General features: G+C 33.1%; 1 protein-coding gene across 1 annotated transcript in view; it reads left to right on the top strand.

The window, feature by feature from the left end:
• Positions 1-293: 293 nt before the first annotated feature.
• CCDC178 (coiled-coil domain containing 178) overlaps positions 294-15080 on the top strand; it is a 177753-nt gene continuing 162966 nt past the window's right edge. The window contains 7 exon segments of the mRNA XM_074859055.1: positions 294-366; positions 2258-2379; positions 4408-4442; positions 6140-6234; positions 7579-7779; positions 10631-10851; positions 12830-12972. Coding sequence (XP_074715156.1) covers positions 309-366; positions 2258-2379; positions 4408-4442; positions 6140-6234; positions 7579-7779; positions 10631-10851; positions 12830-12972 — 875 coding nt within the window. The 5' untranslated portion in view covers positions 294-308.

The raw sequence follows: 15080 nt of genomic DNA, 5'->3' as shown, positions 1-15080 counted from the left end.
GGGATCCAAAATAACCTGTATAATTTAAAAAAACAGGTCACATAGGTTGAAATTTGGTTGTCTTGGTTTTTATTTGCTTTTTAACTGTAATTTCATTACCTAAATAGGATCCACTGTGTGATATAGTTGTTGCTTTTCCCTTAGTAGGAAAAGTGAAAATGGATTTGCTAACCTTTAAAAATACTGTAAATACATCACTACTGGAACACATTTTGTTTGCTGATGAAAATAAGAGTTTTTAAAATGTGTATATATGTATATGTGTTATTATTTTTCTGATCATTAGACTGAAAAGTGCTACCAGCAATATGTTTGGAACACCGTCATTTTCCTGTTCTTCTAAGGACAGTAATGAGCCATCCCAAGGTATGTCAGATATGTCTTCTATTATACAGTTTTCAAATAGTTTCATGAAGGGCTTAAATTTCAGACATAAGAAATTATTTTATATTTTGTATTTGTAATATTATATAACACTAGTGCTCCTTGGTTCTTATTTGTCACACTGCTTGAGAAAGCTTCATACAAATGATGTGTTTGTAGACTTTGAGTGTCAGTCATTGACTTACTGGTGTCACTCCACCCTCTAATGATCGTTCAGTTTTTTATCTGAAAACAAAATTGGCTGCATTTCCCTTGTCATTTAAATTTAATTTTTAGATTTTAAGAAAATGGTAAATAATTCCATTTTCTCACTGAGTTATATTTCTAGCTTGCTTTTACAAAGGGATTAGAAGACCTGCATGTAAAAATGTTTGCATTTATCAAGGAAGACCAAAGCAGTAAATGAGTAATCTTTTTTTATTAAAGCTGTTCAAAATTTTCACATTTTTTAAAATGGCTGTATTGTTAGTTGCATTAGTGTTGTAAAGAAAATAAACATAATTTTTACAACAACATTAATCTTAATTTAGTAAAGTGTAAGAATAATAACAGTAGAAGTAACTAAGTGAAATTAAAATAATATTCATCTCAAAATCTGAACTTCTGTGTTGTGCTTCAGAGTACAAGAAAGACACAGTTATATATGCTTTGTTAGGACTGTGCTGTGTAGACATCCTGTGAAGGTTTCTGGCTTTAGAAGTAGGCAGATCAAGAACCTATGAAATAGGTTTTGATATCCATTTTAGTGGGCTGTCTTTTCAAACAAAATTTTGCAAACCATCTTTTTGATTCTGTAAGGCTGTTTATGATAAAGTGAAGTTAAAAGAGCCTTATGTAACATACAGATGTTTAATGTTTTAGGCTGACACTTTAATTAAGACACTGAGATTATCCTTTTTTTAAAAAAGCCCCAAATCCACAGACTGTATATGATTTAATCCCTATTACTGTTACTGTTATTTTTGGTATATCTCCAAGGCACATTAAAGCATTGTGTCCCCCTGAACATAATTAGGTTAATGTTTCATGTTTGTAGGACAGCTTCTTAGACTTTTTAATAGCTCTACTGGTAAATTTCAGTGTCTTGTTCTGGTTCCTGACACCTTTCATTAGTGACCTCTGCAGTCAGATTCCCATTCTGTGTGTTAATTAAATAGTTAATAGTTCAATAGTGTGCCACAGTATCATTTATTTATGTGGTTATAAGGCTAACAGAGTTTAAAGAAAACATAATTGTGAAATTGGCATGTTCTCGTAAAACAGTTCATTTACGTCATGTAGCTTTAAATTCCCAGCAGGGGAATTACTGTTCTGGAACTTCATCCATTCATAAGGTTGAAGCAAACATTTGCTGGAACTAAGTTTTGTATACATAAGAGTAGTCTAAGCTTGCCTCTAAGGCCCCGTGTCCTTCTCTATTTTGCTCTGGGTGTTTCTATACTAGCTCCCACCTTTGCCTTTTTGGGTTCTGATACTAATTTTTCTCTTTGGACAAAATCCTTGCTGAGGACTAGCATAAAATCATCAAACTCTATTCATTTGGGATTAATTATGTAAAATTAGTTAGAGCAAATTGCATTTTGACCCTATCTCCCTTTATCATGTCTCATCTCTGAAATTATTCCTTCATATTCTTCAAGCATTTCTGAATCTCTCTCTCCTTGTATTTGAGATTCTATTAAAGTAGGAATAACACTTTGTACAAGAAGTGTGCATAGTAATTGATATAGCTGTTATATTCTTTTAGTCGGTTTCAAGACCAAAGCTTACCAAGTTCCAAATTACAGGAAGAAAATTAGGTATGAGAAAATCTGTTATCAGCCCGCATATGAAGTTTAGTAGCTATCTGTATTCTCTTTCTTTCTTTCGCCAGACAAGAGCAAGTGGATCACCACAAGACAACATAGCTGTGCTTTTGTAAATACTCCGTTACCCTGTATTAACAAAGCTTTTCATCACATTCAAGAGTTAAAGATGGGCAAATTCTTCCAACAGGTACATTTGTGGTTGAAAATGACCAAGTGCTTTTTATCTTTATAGGAACAAGTATATTTTTAAATAGTATTACTATGTTGATTTTTATAAGAATTTAACTTCATGTCATATGTACTCTCCAAAATAGTGCCCAGGCGGTTAATTTGCTAGTCATGATGTGGTTTTCATCTACTTAACAGTTTTGGCAAATCAAACCACCTTATTAAAATCAATATATCACAATATCGTAATGTCATATCAGTATATCATAAAGATTAGTAAATTCATATGTGATTCAGTTGCACAGAGTCAGGTTGCTTCAATGATATAAATTGTCTGCAAAATAGTTTTTTATACTAATCTTGAGTAGATAGTCAAATTGAGCTGTGTGCCATTTTCTGTCATTTATAATAAGCAATGTTTTTTTACTAAACAGTGCTTAACAATTCCTTAATTAAAAAGTTTCTTTATGCTCGTATTGAGAGACATGAATTTGAAAATGTTATGGTTCTTTCTCTAGCAGTACATGATGTCTTCCTAGCCTATATAGATTTTGTGTGAATAAAAACAAGAATAAAAGGAAGCTAAGAAATGGGTATGTAGGTGAAGAAAGAATGCAGTATGGTAAAATCTTTCTAATAACTTCTTTGAGAATATGATTAGTATCATTTAAATAATTCACTTTTACTGGAGAAGTGTTTTCCAAATGTTAATAAATTTTGCATATGTCTACACTGTAGTAAGAAGATCTGATTGCTGCTTGCACAGACAAGTTATATTTAAATAATTTATCTTCAATACCGACAATAATGTTGTCATAGCAGCACATCAGGAAAACTATCTTAGATTAGTATTCCATAAACGGTGTTAAATACTTTGCAGGGAGATATCTGCGATTGCAGCATAGATACTAGAAGAATCCAAGGTGCATGAACTACAGTCATATCTTGATTTACAGTATAGACATTATTTTGATAGAAAATTTGATATTGCCTCATTCACCTTTATTTATATTAATGTGAGAACAGTGAAATTATTTGAATGTCAGAATTTTGTCATCAGTATACATGAATTAGATGGATAAGCACAGACATGTCGAGATTTTTATTCGCTTTAATGTTAAATTGTTTCTGTAAGTCTTGTGCATATTTTCCACATCTCTTTTAAGTTTTTGTTACTTAATATACAGAGATTCAAAATAGTCTGAGGCCTCTAGATGGTAGCATCATTATAACTACGAGTTAAGAGGAGAAAAGGTGGGGTTGCTATAGTACAAGAATTTCATTAATGCTCTTAAAAGTCAAAATTAGGCATATATACTGAAATAACTATACTACAAATACAGGGAGTTTGGATTTTACTTGTCTATATATGAATTTATTTACACCTCAGCTAGTAAATTCAGTGTTACTAGCACTGTGTCCTGTTTACATGGAAAACCTCATATCCATACTGTTAAATTCTTACCCTCCAGAACAGCATAGACGTTATGCACACTGCCCTTGAGGAATGGTCCCTGACCCTTTCCAGTTTCTGAACTGTGCTTGGAAACAGTTTGGGAATGGTTTATGAATGTGGTAATTTCCATTACCACAGGTTGTAAGATTTAGTAACAGTTTAATGGTGTAAGTGATCAAGTTGCTGGGCCCAGAAAACTTCCCTGGCAGTGTTTAATTTACTGTTGTAAACATAGCCCTAATGAAGAAAAGGCGTGTGAAGTTCAGACAGAATCTCTACTGATGTTTTGGGATTTAAAAATACAGAGGTTAAGAGTGAAAAGGGATTTTCAAAAAGCATTCTCCAAAATTGAGTAATATATAACATGTATGTACAAAACCTAGGTTTTATTACCATTTGGAGATGCACAGTTTTTAGGAATTCAAAAACTTTGCAATTATTTTAAAATGTTAAAAAGCATTCATCTGTATGTACACTAACTAGATCCTCTTATGATGCAAAATTAAGTGGTGTATTATGCTTTTTGTTAGGAAACAGAAAAAGTGTATAACATCTGAGATGTATAATGGAGTTTATGTTTTGCTTTTGCAGTACAACTATGTGTTTAAGGATGAGAAAATACCATGGTAAGAATCGTATACACAAAGTCATAGAAAATAATGCATTTGTTTTTATGTCAGGTAATTACTTGATGAGGTGTTAGTCTGGCTATAGAGTCTGCTCTGTGAACTGTAGAGTTGCTTCTGTAATGTAGAATGCATCTAAAATAAGCATTCTTAGTGTCTGCAGGATCTAGTTCAGAAGACCAGAAGTATTTATGCAGAATTTCTCATATCTTTCCTACTCAGTGTTTAATTTTCAAAGATTCAAGATGATTTCAGGTCTCAGGACGCACCTAAGTGATGAATTTTTGTTGGTTACAGTTGTTGATACTTCTCAAATTGTGCCAAGTCCACCAATTATCTCAGGTATCTAAGTATGAGTAAGGGTGCTTCTTTTAAGCTCTTACTGTTTTAAGTTTTGGGTTGGAACATGATGTAGAAGCATTCTGAATGTTTCTGCATACTTACTCTGATCTTTGTGAAGTTCTCTAAATACTGTGTACAATTTTCTGAATTTGCATAGAGGATCAAATTTACTCTCAGTTTGGCTAGACACAGGGAGACAAGCAATTAAAAAAGGGAATAGGAGAAAAGTTTAAATGAAATGGCCATTTCTACATCACATGCTGTAATAAGATGGGAAAAAACCCAAGTTTTTTTCCATTTTTTTCTTTCCTGGATTTCCTATACTTCATACTCTTAAGATTCTTATTAAATGCGTGACTTCTGTGTTTTCAGTGTAGTTTGCTGTTTACTTATTTATGCTTAGTTCAAAAAACTTTTGTGTGTTTGAGTGACAGATTTCCTTGGATCACACTATAGTGCCTGCAACTATGTGTCTTCAAAGTTAGAAGGCAAGAGAGGATGCTTATTAAAATCAAAACAGAACATAATTCCTAAATTAAAAATAACAAGTTAAGAATTGTTTTTTCTAGATATGTTTGCACTGGAGATATCTAGAATGTATACAGATTTGTTAAAGGTTATAAATTTAAAATGTAATTTTAAAATGTAAAACTCATGCAGGTTTTTTTACATTTTACATATTGACTGCATGTATTTTGAAATACACTAAAGAACTCAGACTTTTCCTAAGCCTAGGGTACAATATCATACAATACAATACAAAGCCAAGTACTGAGAAAGTACACAAGGTAAGTCTGAATGTGTGAGTTTAAATTGTATTATTCATGATGCAGGCTACTTTATGATGTAGTTCTAGTTACAAAGATTAAAAGAGGAGTTTGAAGAGAAGAATGTATCTCGTACACTGAGCTTGTTGTCCTGGCTGTTTTGCTTAACAGGAAGCACTAGTGTTTAAGAAGCACTAAATGCTTTTGCTGCTTAGAATAGTCTGGAAAGCATCACATGTATTGCTCCTGTATATTCAGAACTTGGAAAGAGTAACAGCTTTTCTACAACAGTTTCTCTTTGGCAAATCCTTGGGTATGAGGACAAAAATTGAAGATCTTTTTAAGTACAAGATGTAAAGAAATCTGTTTCTTGTATCTCTAAAAAAAATACAGGAAAAGCATTTATATGGGAGTTGTACAATTAATAATTCTTCTGTATGACTTGCCATTATTCCATTTAACTAGCTAGCATTTAAATGTGTAGTATTTAAGAAAGGAAATTTTGACTTAGTGAAAGTAATATTTACCTAACAATGCTAATTTAAATTCAGTCTAAAATTTTTTATTGGCAGTGGCTTTTGTCTACAGGATAACAAAACAGGTCAGTGCTGAATCTATTGAAGATAACTGGTTATCATTATCCACTAAGTTGGATTTTAAAGAAGCTGGTGTATCTCCTGAAGGTAAAAATATTTCATAATACTCAGTCTGAGTGGTGAGAGTTACTTATCCTCATTTAGTATATGCTTTGCATTTGTAATAATAGTTATTTGTTGCCTGCTCTATGTCTTATGTAAATGATGTGAGTATCCTTTGAAATCTGTGTGTATCATCTGTCAAGCTGAAAGATACATACTTTTTAAATGTTATATTAAGCACTATTAAATCATCATGTTTGCAAGAAGATAATTTACATTTCTGTATTTAGATTCATTTTAACCCATCTTGGATTTGAACCAGCTAAACTAGTTATGTTGGTTGTTGGAAATTCTAGGGGGTTTTTCATTTAATTTCTGTAAAACAAATAACTGCATTGCTGTTACAGGTTATTCATAATGTACTCCCAACACAGAGTTCTGTTTTTTACAGTTTGCATGTTTACTCAGATTATATATTTTTGAATTAAGTTTTAAATATTAAAGAGATTATGTGCAATTTTCTTTTAAGCCAATCTGCAACCTTTGTGCTACTAGCCTGAGGCGATCCCGTCTGCAGTAAATTGTATGATAAAATTTCTGTTGATAGCAGTGAACCCAAAATTTCACTCCAGATTTTAAGAAGTTGTACTTCTTTCCAATGCATGCAGTTTTTAATCAAAATAACTTAGGGAATTATTGACTGTGGAATCAAAATGGAAATTTCTTGGACTCTGCAGCTTATATAATTCCCATTTTTTCATAGATCAAGACAATGGATGATGACTTCAAAGAATCTTTTATCAAAACAAATAACAGGCATTTTTGATAGCCACATTTCACAGAATGAATTGATGATTTGTGTGTATCATGAGTAAAACAGTGCTGTTGAGATATTACACTGAATATTCTTAGATCTCCAAAGACTTTAATGAAGTAATTGATACTTAGGAAAATAAAGTGAAATAAGTATTCTTAAAAAAATTGAGATAATTAGGAACTTGTACTATTATTTGGACTATTACTTACCCAAGCAACAAAGCAAAGATGAAAATTTTGTAGCATCTATATTAATACATTTTTGTTCCACTCTTCATTGGAAATAAGCTGGAGGAAAATGCTATTGAACATGAAAGTTTTGTTTGTAACCAGTTGTGCTTACATTGACACATGTGAAGAGGCTAGCTTTATGTTAAGAAGGAAGCTGGAATAAAGAGTGTATGTTTAAACCTTCATAAGAAATAATTATAGTTTATTTTTAAAGACAGAAATGTAACCAGTTGTGCTTACTGTGATACATGTGAAAAGGCCAACTTTGTGCTGAGAATGAAGCTCAAATAAAGAGCATGTCATTAAGCTTTCATAAAAAAATATTTTAATATATTTTTAAAGATGGCAAGACATTAACCTTGAAGCAGGAAACAGAAGCTTTGCTATTGGAAGTTACTGAGCTAATTAAGCGTCTGGAGGCTGATCGTGAGGAGGCAGAAAAAGCTTTGGAGTTGGAGAAACAGCGAAGGAAAAAGCTTGGCATGAAAATTGATTGTATGTCACTTTGGAGGCTTCAGGAGCTCCCCGCAGCTGTGCAAAAAGGTATTGGTATTGAAACTAAAAATATTTGTTATTTTTCAGTCAGTTCATTGCCAAGAATAAGAATTATGATACGATTATAGTTGTATTTATTGTAATAAGAGAACAATATTTACTATTCTGAATTTGGTATGCTTGAATATATATCCAGAAAAAAAATATGTAAAGTCCCGTGGGATGTTCAGCATTGTGTGAGAAATAGCATGAGTAGACAAGACACTCTTAAGATGGTAATAAATACTCAGTTTGGGTCAAGGATTGAGAAGCTGAGACAGAATTATAAAATAATGAATTTGAGTTAAACCATAGATTCAACGACAAATAAAAAAACTAAATTTGTTTTGAGAAAGATTTAAAATGCGATAGATAAAGTACTTACATATTTAGTAAGAATTGTTTAACGTAACCATTGATAGGTCTCCTTGAAATCCCAGATTCTAAGGACATTTACTATGACCTTTTGTGATGAACTGACATCTACAAAATAGAATTAAAGAAAAAAGAAAAAAAAAGGCAGCTACTTAACAGCTGTTTGCTGTTTGTCTTCTGACACATGGTCAGAAGCAGGTACCATCTGAACATAAATTTATAGGAAAGTTGTGTAATTTGTAACAGTAAGTTCACAGCTGACACTCTAGTGCATATTCTGGTGCACATCATCCTAAAATCTTTGACAAATACCTCACAATACAGAGTGGTGACAGTGCAACAGTCTTCCATAACTGTGTTCACTGATGGGTAAACAGTGAGTGAAAATTAGCGTATAATGGAGGCAAGCCAGGAGTCATTTAGTTGCAAATGTTTGGGTGTTTTTCTCTCTTCCCCCTCCCTCCCCAGGAAGGCAAAATGTCAAATAGTGCACATTCCTAACAATATATGAGAAATATATATGTTTGTTTATTTTAGCCAATGGCTAGCACTTGACTTGGAAGATTTTGCAGAGGTTGTTTTCCTTAAAAGCGGTTGCCTCTGAAGGACAATTTATGATGCCCTGAAAACAGAGGAGATTGAATAAAGAATCAGACTTAAGATTCATTGATAGGTTAGAAACTGCATTCAGGAGAAAATCCTGTGGCAACTGAAAGGTAAATTTTACAGAAGTAAAGAACTGCAAGAAGAGAAGGTTGATAATATAATCTTCGTTCTTCAGCACAGTAGTTCGGGATTTGAGCTGCAGAGATGTTACTTTTTACTTTTTGATGACAGTGATGGATCTGTAAATAGTTTTTTGTGTGTTGCTATACATTCCTGTTGCTTTTACTGTTCAGCATTTTCTATAAATATCAAAAGTTTGGAATACTGGAATATAATTAACACATTTTCAATTCTGTTAATATATGCAATGATAAAGTATTAAAAAAAAAAAAAAGGGAAATAAACCAGCATGAAGTTTGGCTGTGAAAACTAACCAAGTCTTCTCCCTTGATTTATCAGTGGGCTACATCAGTATGACGTTGTGTCCTTAGAGTAGATTTGTAATTTTCAGGATTATAACTTTTTATAATATTATCTATAAGACAAAAATTATGCTAAAATCGAATTGAGGATAAAGGGAAAAGATCCTCAGGGATGTTATAATTATCCCTAATCTAAGTATTGCAAACCCAAGAGATTCTTAATTAAGAGTTTGCATGACCTGTTCAGAGTAGACTGAATCCTGTTATTTCTTCAGACTTCCCTTGATTTCCATTATTGCTAGCTCCTGCTGCATCTATGTGCTGTAGCTCATCCAGGTAATTACAGTGACATATCTCCAGAAATTACCTTCTCTGAAACACAGCAAAAATCCAGTGTAAAACACATTTTCTTCATCATAATGTTAGGTATCACTTAGTATGATGTAGAAAAGCCACTTATTCATACAATGTCTCTTTAACTTTTAGTAGCAATGAAATAATAATTTTGTAAATTTGTGATTTATGTCTTGTTAACACAGCAAAATTTATCGGCTGTTAAGGGATTGCATTGAATAATTCCACAGCTACTTCTCAGAGCTAGAGAGCCTTTTTTTCTCAGTAAAATGTGCTTCTCTCAAATTTATGGCAAAGTTTACTGCTCTTGAGATATTTACTGATTTTTTTCTTATCTCATAATCTTACTTTACTTTCCTTAGTTTCATACCAATACTTTTTTCATATAGAACATCAGCTGCTGCAGGATACCATATCATAAGCTTTTTTTTTCCTCAGCAAAGTAAAACATATGTTGTCATTCAGCAACCACTGGTCTAGTCACATATTTTCTTGTAAAGACCCATCAGAAATTTATGCCGAAGTCAGAAAAGTAAATGCAGCAAACTGAATTAAGAGTGACATATTTCTGTGTGGCAACATGAAAATGTTTTGTTTGTTAGCTTTGAGTTTTTATCTTTAGTTTAGCTTTCCTGAAGCCACATTTAGTTCAGGCAGTATCCCTGAACTGAAAATAGTTGGCATATTAAGAGGATGTGGGATTTATACTTGCCCTGTCTTCCTCTACATCCACATGTGTCTGTTGCTGGAGACTAGGAAGCTCAGTAGAGTTGTTCTTGTGTTACAGTAGCCTGCTCTAGATATGCCTTAAGGCTAAATGATTTAATTTCCTTCATAAAAACAAAACCACCCCTCACTTTGAAGATTTGCTTGTATTACCTACTAGGATTATTAAGTATGATTTTAAAAACAATTCCACTGCTAATGCAATATTTGGTGATGTCTTTTGTCACCAATGTCCTCTTTTGGCGTTCAAAGTAGTTTACAGCAAATTTTGCAAATCTTACACTTAGTATTATGACAACATATTTCCTGATCTCACTAGGTATTCATGGTGTCACTCAGATACTCACATTTTGTTATGCTAATTATCTTTTTAACAGAATATGAAATGTGTACTCAAGATACCTTGGAACTACAATGGCATTTTGATTGTAAAAGCCGTCAGCTGCAACAAGTACAAAGCCAAATACTTAACATAGGAACAGTCAACAGAAAGATTCAGGAGGATATAGACTTCATGAAGAAACACAGCCCTCTGCTGGAAGAAAAGCTGAATCTAGAGGGCAAAGCTGTGAAGGATGTCTTACTGGCTTATGAAAAGGTAAATGCAAACAATATGAAGATGTTTGTTTTAGAACCGTTCCACTACATAGGTACATAACCTTTTAGATGACAGCAGTCTTTTGGAAGTACCAAAGTCCGTTTTAAATTTTGTACACAAAGACTGCGAATTGTGTGCCTATACCGCTACCTATAGGCACTCTGTGCAGACAGAATCCAGGGAGGATAACGCTGTTGGCCTTTAATAAATGTCTCTTAATCATATATGAAATGTAATTATACCTTTGTAGGTTGATTTCATGTGGGATTTTTCATGGGGAAGGTAGAAAGCACATATCTGATATTTGCATAGATTCTTCTCAGATTTCTCACAGACATCAGCATTTCTTCCAGAATGTGGAGATGTTAGAAGCTGCCAAAAAAATGTTTGTAAGATTTAATTACAAATAATTGCTGATGTGTATTTTCCCCAATTTATTTGCTGATAGTATTTATTGATAATAATATTGATAATAATTTATTATTTGTTGATAAATGCCTAATGTGGATAATGTCAGGCTGAATACTCAAAGTGTAGTGAAGTTGTAGGTAGTTTAATGTCTAAAAGGGGAAGGATACTGTGTTACTTCAATTACAGATTTTTTTCTATATATTTTCTATAGTAACTTTTAAATAAAAATCTAGAGATTAATCTCTTTTTCAAGGTACTAACAGTCTAAAGATAGTATTTTGTTTGTAGATAATTCTTAATAAATATTGTTTATTTTAATTTGTTTTATTTTGAACTCATATTTTGAGGATGCAACAAACATGTCAAAATACTTTTAAAATTAAAAAGTTAATTGCCTATTACACAAATAATATGAGAATTATGAATTAGTTCTGACCTATGAAATAGCTCACATTGCTACCAGTGTTATGAGATATGTTCAAAATACTGGCTAATTAAAATTCAAGTTGGTTATTTTAGTTTTTATTTTGTATCTTTTTTTCTTATTAATGTCTTAGAATATGTTGTATGCAGTTAAAATAGTGACGTGTACTAAAATACAACTCAGGAAGTAGACTTAAAATATTTTTCTCTAAAGACTATTTTAAATAAATACTTTTTTTTCCACGGGTTTTTTCTTCTTTCCAAAAAGTGACGCTACATATCATAAGAAGATAGATTTGGTGTTACTGTAGCTTATTTTATATTTCATTTCCACAAAATTTCTAATTGTCAAATAAATTATTTATGATTTATTGTGCTCTAATTTATATGCTGTTTGTTACTTAGGGTATTTTTTCCTCCCATGGCCTTAAAAATCCAGCTGATACTTAATTTTCTTTGCAGTTAAAAAAAGTATTTCATTTTGAATCTCTAACTTTTAATATCCAGAGAACTTGTTTGAACTGTGAAGTGTTGGATTATAATAAAGATTTTATGTCATGATGTTATTTGTTTATATTTGTAATAATTTAAAAAGCAGAGACCATATACATGCATATCCCTATTTGAGAGTTCTTAGGAACTATACTATTTATGTATACACTAAATATAAATGTACTATTTATACCATTGAAAATTGTGTTCATTGTCTGCGTTGTGTCATGCCCTTCTTTTACATAGGTGACTGCCGAGTTTGCACATCCTTCAGGGGATGTTTAAGTAATGATTTTGTCAGATTACTGAGTGAAACCTCAGTGACTTATTTCAACATTATTTCTTTCTTTCTGCTCCAGAGGTCACTATCTTCCCATGGAAGTAGCCACCTTTTCTCAGTAACTTCAAAGTTTTGTAACAGAGTGAAAGCCCTCTTGCTAACATGTTTTTATGTTATGCAACTTTATGACCCATTCTGTTGTCTATCACTATGATTGTATCTATTGCAGACCATGCAGAATTTGTTAAGCTGTACGACATCACAAAGTACTAGTTCAACTTTAAACTTCAATTTTTAAACTGCAAATAATCAGACAAATCTTGAAATAATTTTTATATAGCATCTTTCAGAAAACCTGTTTTATTTTCTTAGACATCAAAAAGATATAATGATGTTAGTTGTGAACTCATGGAAATCCAAAAGACAGTGACAAGAATTGGTGAAGAATCTGAAAAGAAGATAAAATCAATGTATAAGAAAATTAAATATGCCGAGATGCTATTGAGTCAATACAAGTAAGAGCTATTCAATATGGTGTTATAATGTTCTGTTAATTTTAATAGTGACAATCAAACTATATAAAATTTGCTTTTAGAAATAATTTTAAATTCTGGTTTTTTAAAAATCAAAATGAATAGAATTATACATAAAAGAAGTGTTGACCTTGTTTGTCTTAGCTTACATTAGCAGAATAAGGAAGGGATGATGTCCAGAAATATACCCAAATGGAAAGTTCCATGAATCAACTCCTTAAGCATGCCATTTTTACCTTATATTACTTATTTATGAATTTTTAATCCCTTTGACAGAACATTTTGCTATCATTCTTATTCACTGCACAAATTACTTGCAGTGGACATCAGCACTTACCATAGTACCATAGTTATGTTATAATGATAACTTAATTAACATATTAGCCAGAACAATTCTAGCAAACACCACTTAGTTTTTAACTTATCAAAATAACTTGTCTTTCTTTTTTTTAGCAAACCAACAAAATTACTATAACTTTATTGGATTGCAAGGTAGCTTCTGTATGACAATGACTTATGTTGCAGTTCCCTCGCTGTAACCTCTTGTCAGGTTATTAACCCTTGAATTATCAAGTAGAGCTATAGTAACAGTAGGACACTGCTAATGGCCAGTCACTTGCAAGTAATCTCTCCTTTCTGTTGCTGAACATACAGACAGAGTCAGCACCCAGAATAACTATGCTAAAGAACAAGAATACCAAGTATTTTCATGTTTGGTAGGAGGTTGCACTTGACTTTGCTGCATATGCCTATGGCTAGTTGCCAGGTTTTATTTGGCAAAGTAGCAAGAGTCACAGTGGCTCTTTTTCACTTGAGATGAGGAAAGCTTACAGGCATAATTGAAAGACATCAGTAAATTTTTTAGATAACCTTTCTGACAGTAGCAGATGTTTCCATACTGCAGCCATGTGACAGCAACTGTTCTTCAAATATCAAGTATTTAAAAAACTGTGCATGGTAATTATGGAGTGTATATATGTTTTGTAGTAAGTCATCAGATTTGGTCCAGCCTATTCATTCAGAACTACCTAGGTTCACTAGGAATTTACATGCCATTTCCATAATTCAAGTTGTGCTATGCACTACCTGAGTTAAGACAGTGTGCACTGTTTTGGTATTCCAGGGAATTGATGTTAGAAAGTGCCTGATGTACAGTAGCAGCTGAAAACTTGTCTTGCTCACTGATGCTTCATTCAAGGCAGCAAGACTAATGCTAATGGTTGAGATGTATGTGCAAACTCATGTCCTTGGTAACCTCATTTCAGTAGATGTTAATTTCCCATCCAGCAAAACCATTACCAGGGACTGTTCCATCTAACTCCTATTCCCTGTTTCTTTTCAAGGATCATTCTCATAAGAAGAATAGACTTTATGAGTTTGCCTAAGAGCAGTAAAGGAGTAACTACAGACCTGAAGAGGAGTTTCTGGTTACAGAATTTCTTAATTTTTAAATAAATGAGGGCTTTAGAAGGGTGTCTTATGCAAAGATCCACGTATCATTTCAAGTTAGTGCCATATCTCTTCTGCAGTTGTTCTGTCTTCAAAATTAAGACACTGTGGTTCTTTTGAAGTCCTTATCACTGTGAGTGATGAGGAAAAGGCTGGGGTGCTTAATGCCTTCTTTGCCTCAGTCTTTAATAGCAAGAGTAGCTGTATTGAGGGAATCCAGCCTCCTCAACCAGAGGACAGAGACTGGGAGAACGATCCCCGCACATTCCAGGAGGAGATAGTCAGTGACCTACTGCATCACATAGACACACACAAGTCTATGGGACCGGATGGGATACACCAGAGGGTGTGAAGGAGCTGGCTGGGGTGCTCGCCAAGCCGCTTTCCATCATTTACCAGCAGTCCTGGCTGACTGGGGAGGTCCCGACAGATTGGAAATTGACCAATGTGACACCCATCTATAAGAAGGGTTGGAAGGATGATCCGGGAAATTACAGGCCTGTCAGCTTGACTTCGGTGCCTGGGAAGCTGATGGAGCAGCTCATCCTGAGTACCATCACACAACATGTGCTGGACAACCAGATGATCAGGCCCAGTCAGCTTGGGTCTATGAAAGGCAGATCCTGCTTGACAAACCTGAT

Source organism: Strix uralensis, chromosome 1 (assembly GCF_047716275.1).
Source record: "Strix uralensis isolate ZFMK-TIS-50842 chromosome 1, bStrUra1, whole genome shotgun sequence".
Taxonomy (NCBI): Eukaryota; Metazoa; Chordata; class Aves; order Strigiformes; family Strigidae; genus Strix; species Strix uralensis.
This window is presented reverse-complemented; position numbering and strand designations above follow the sequence as displayed.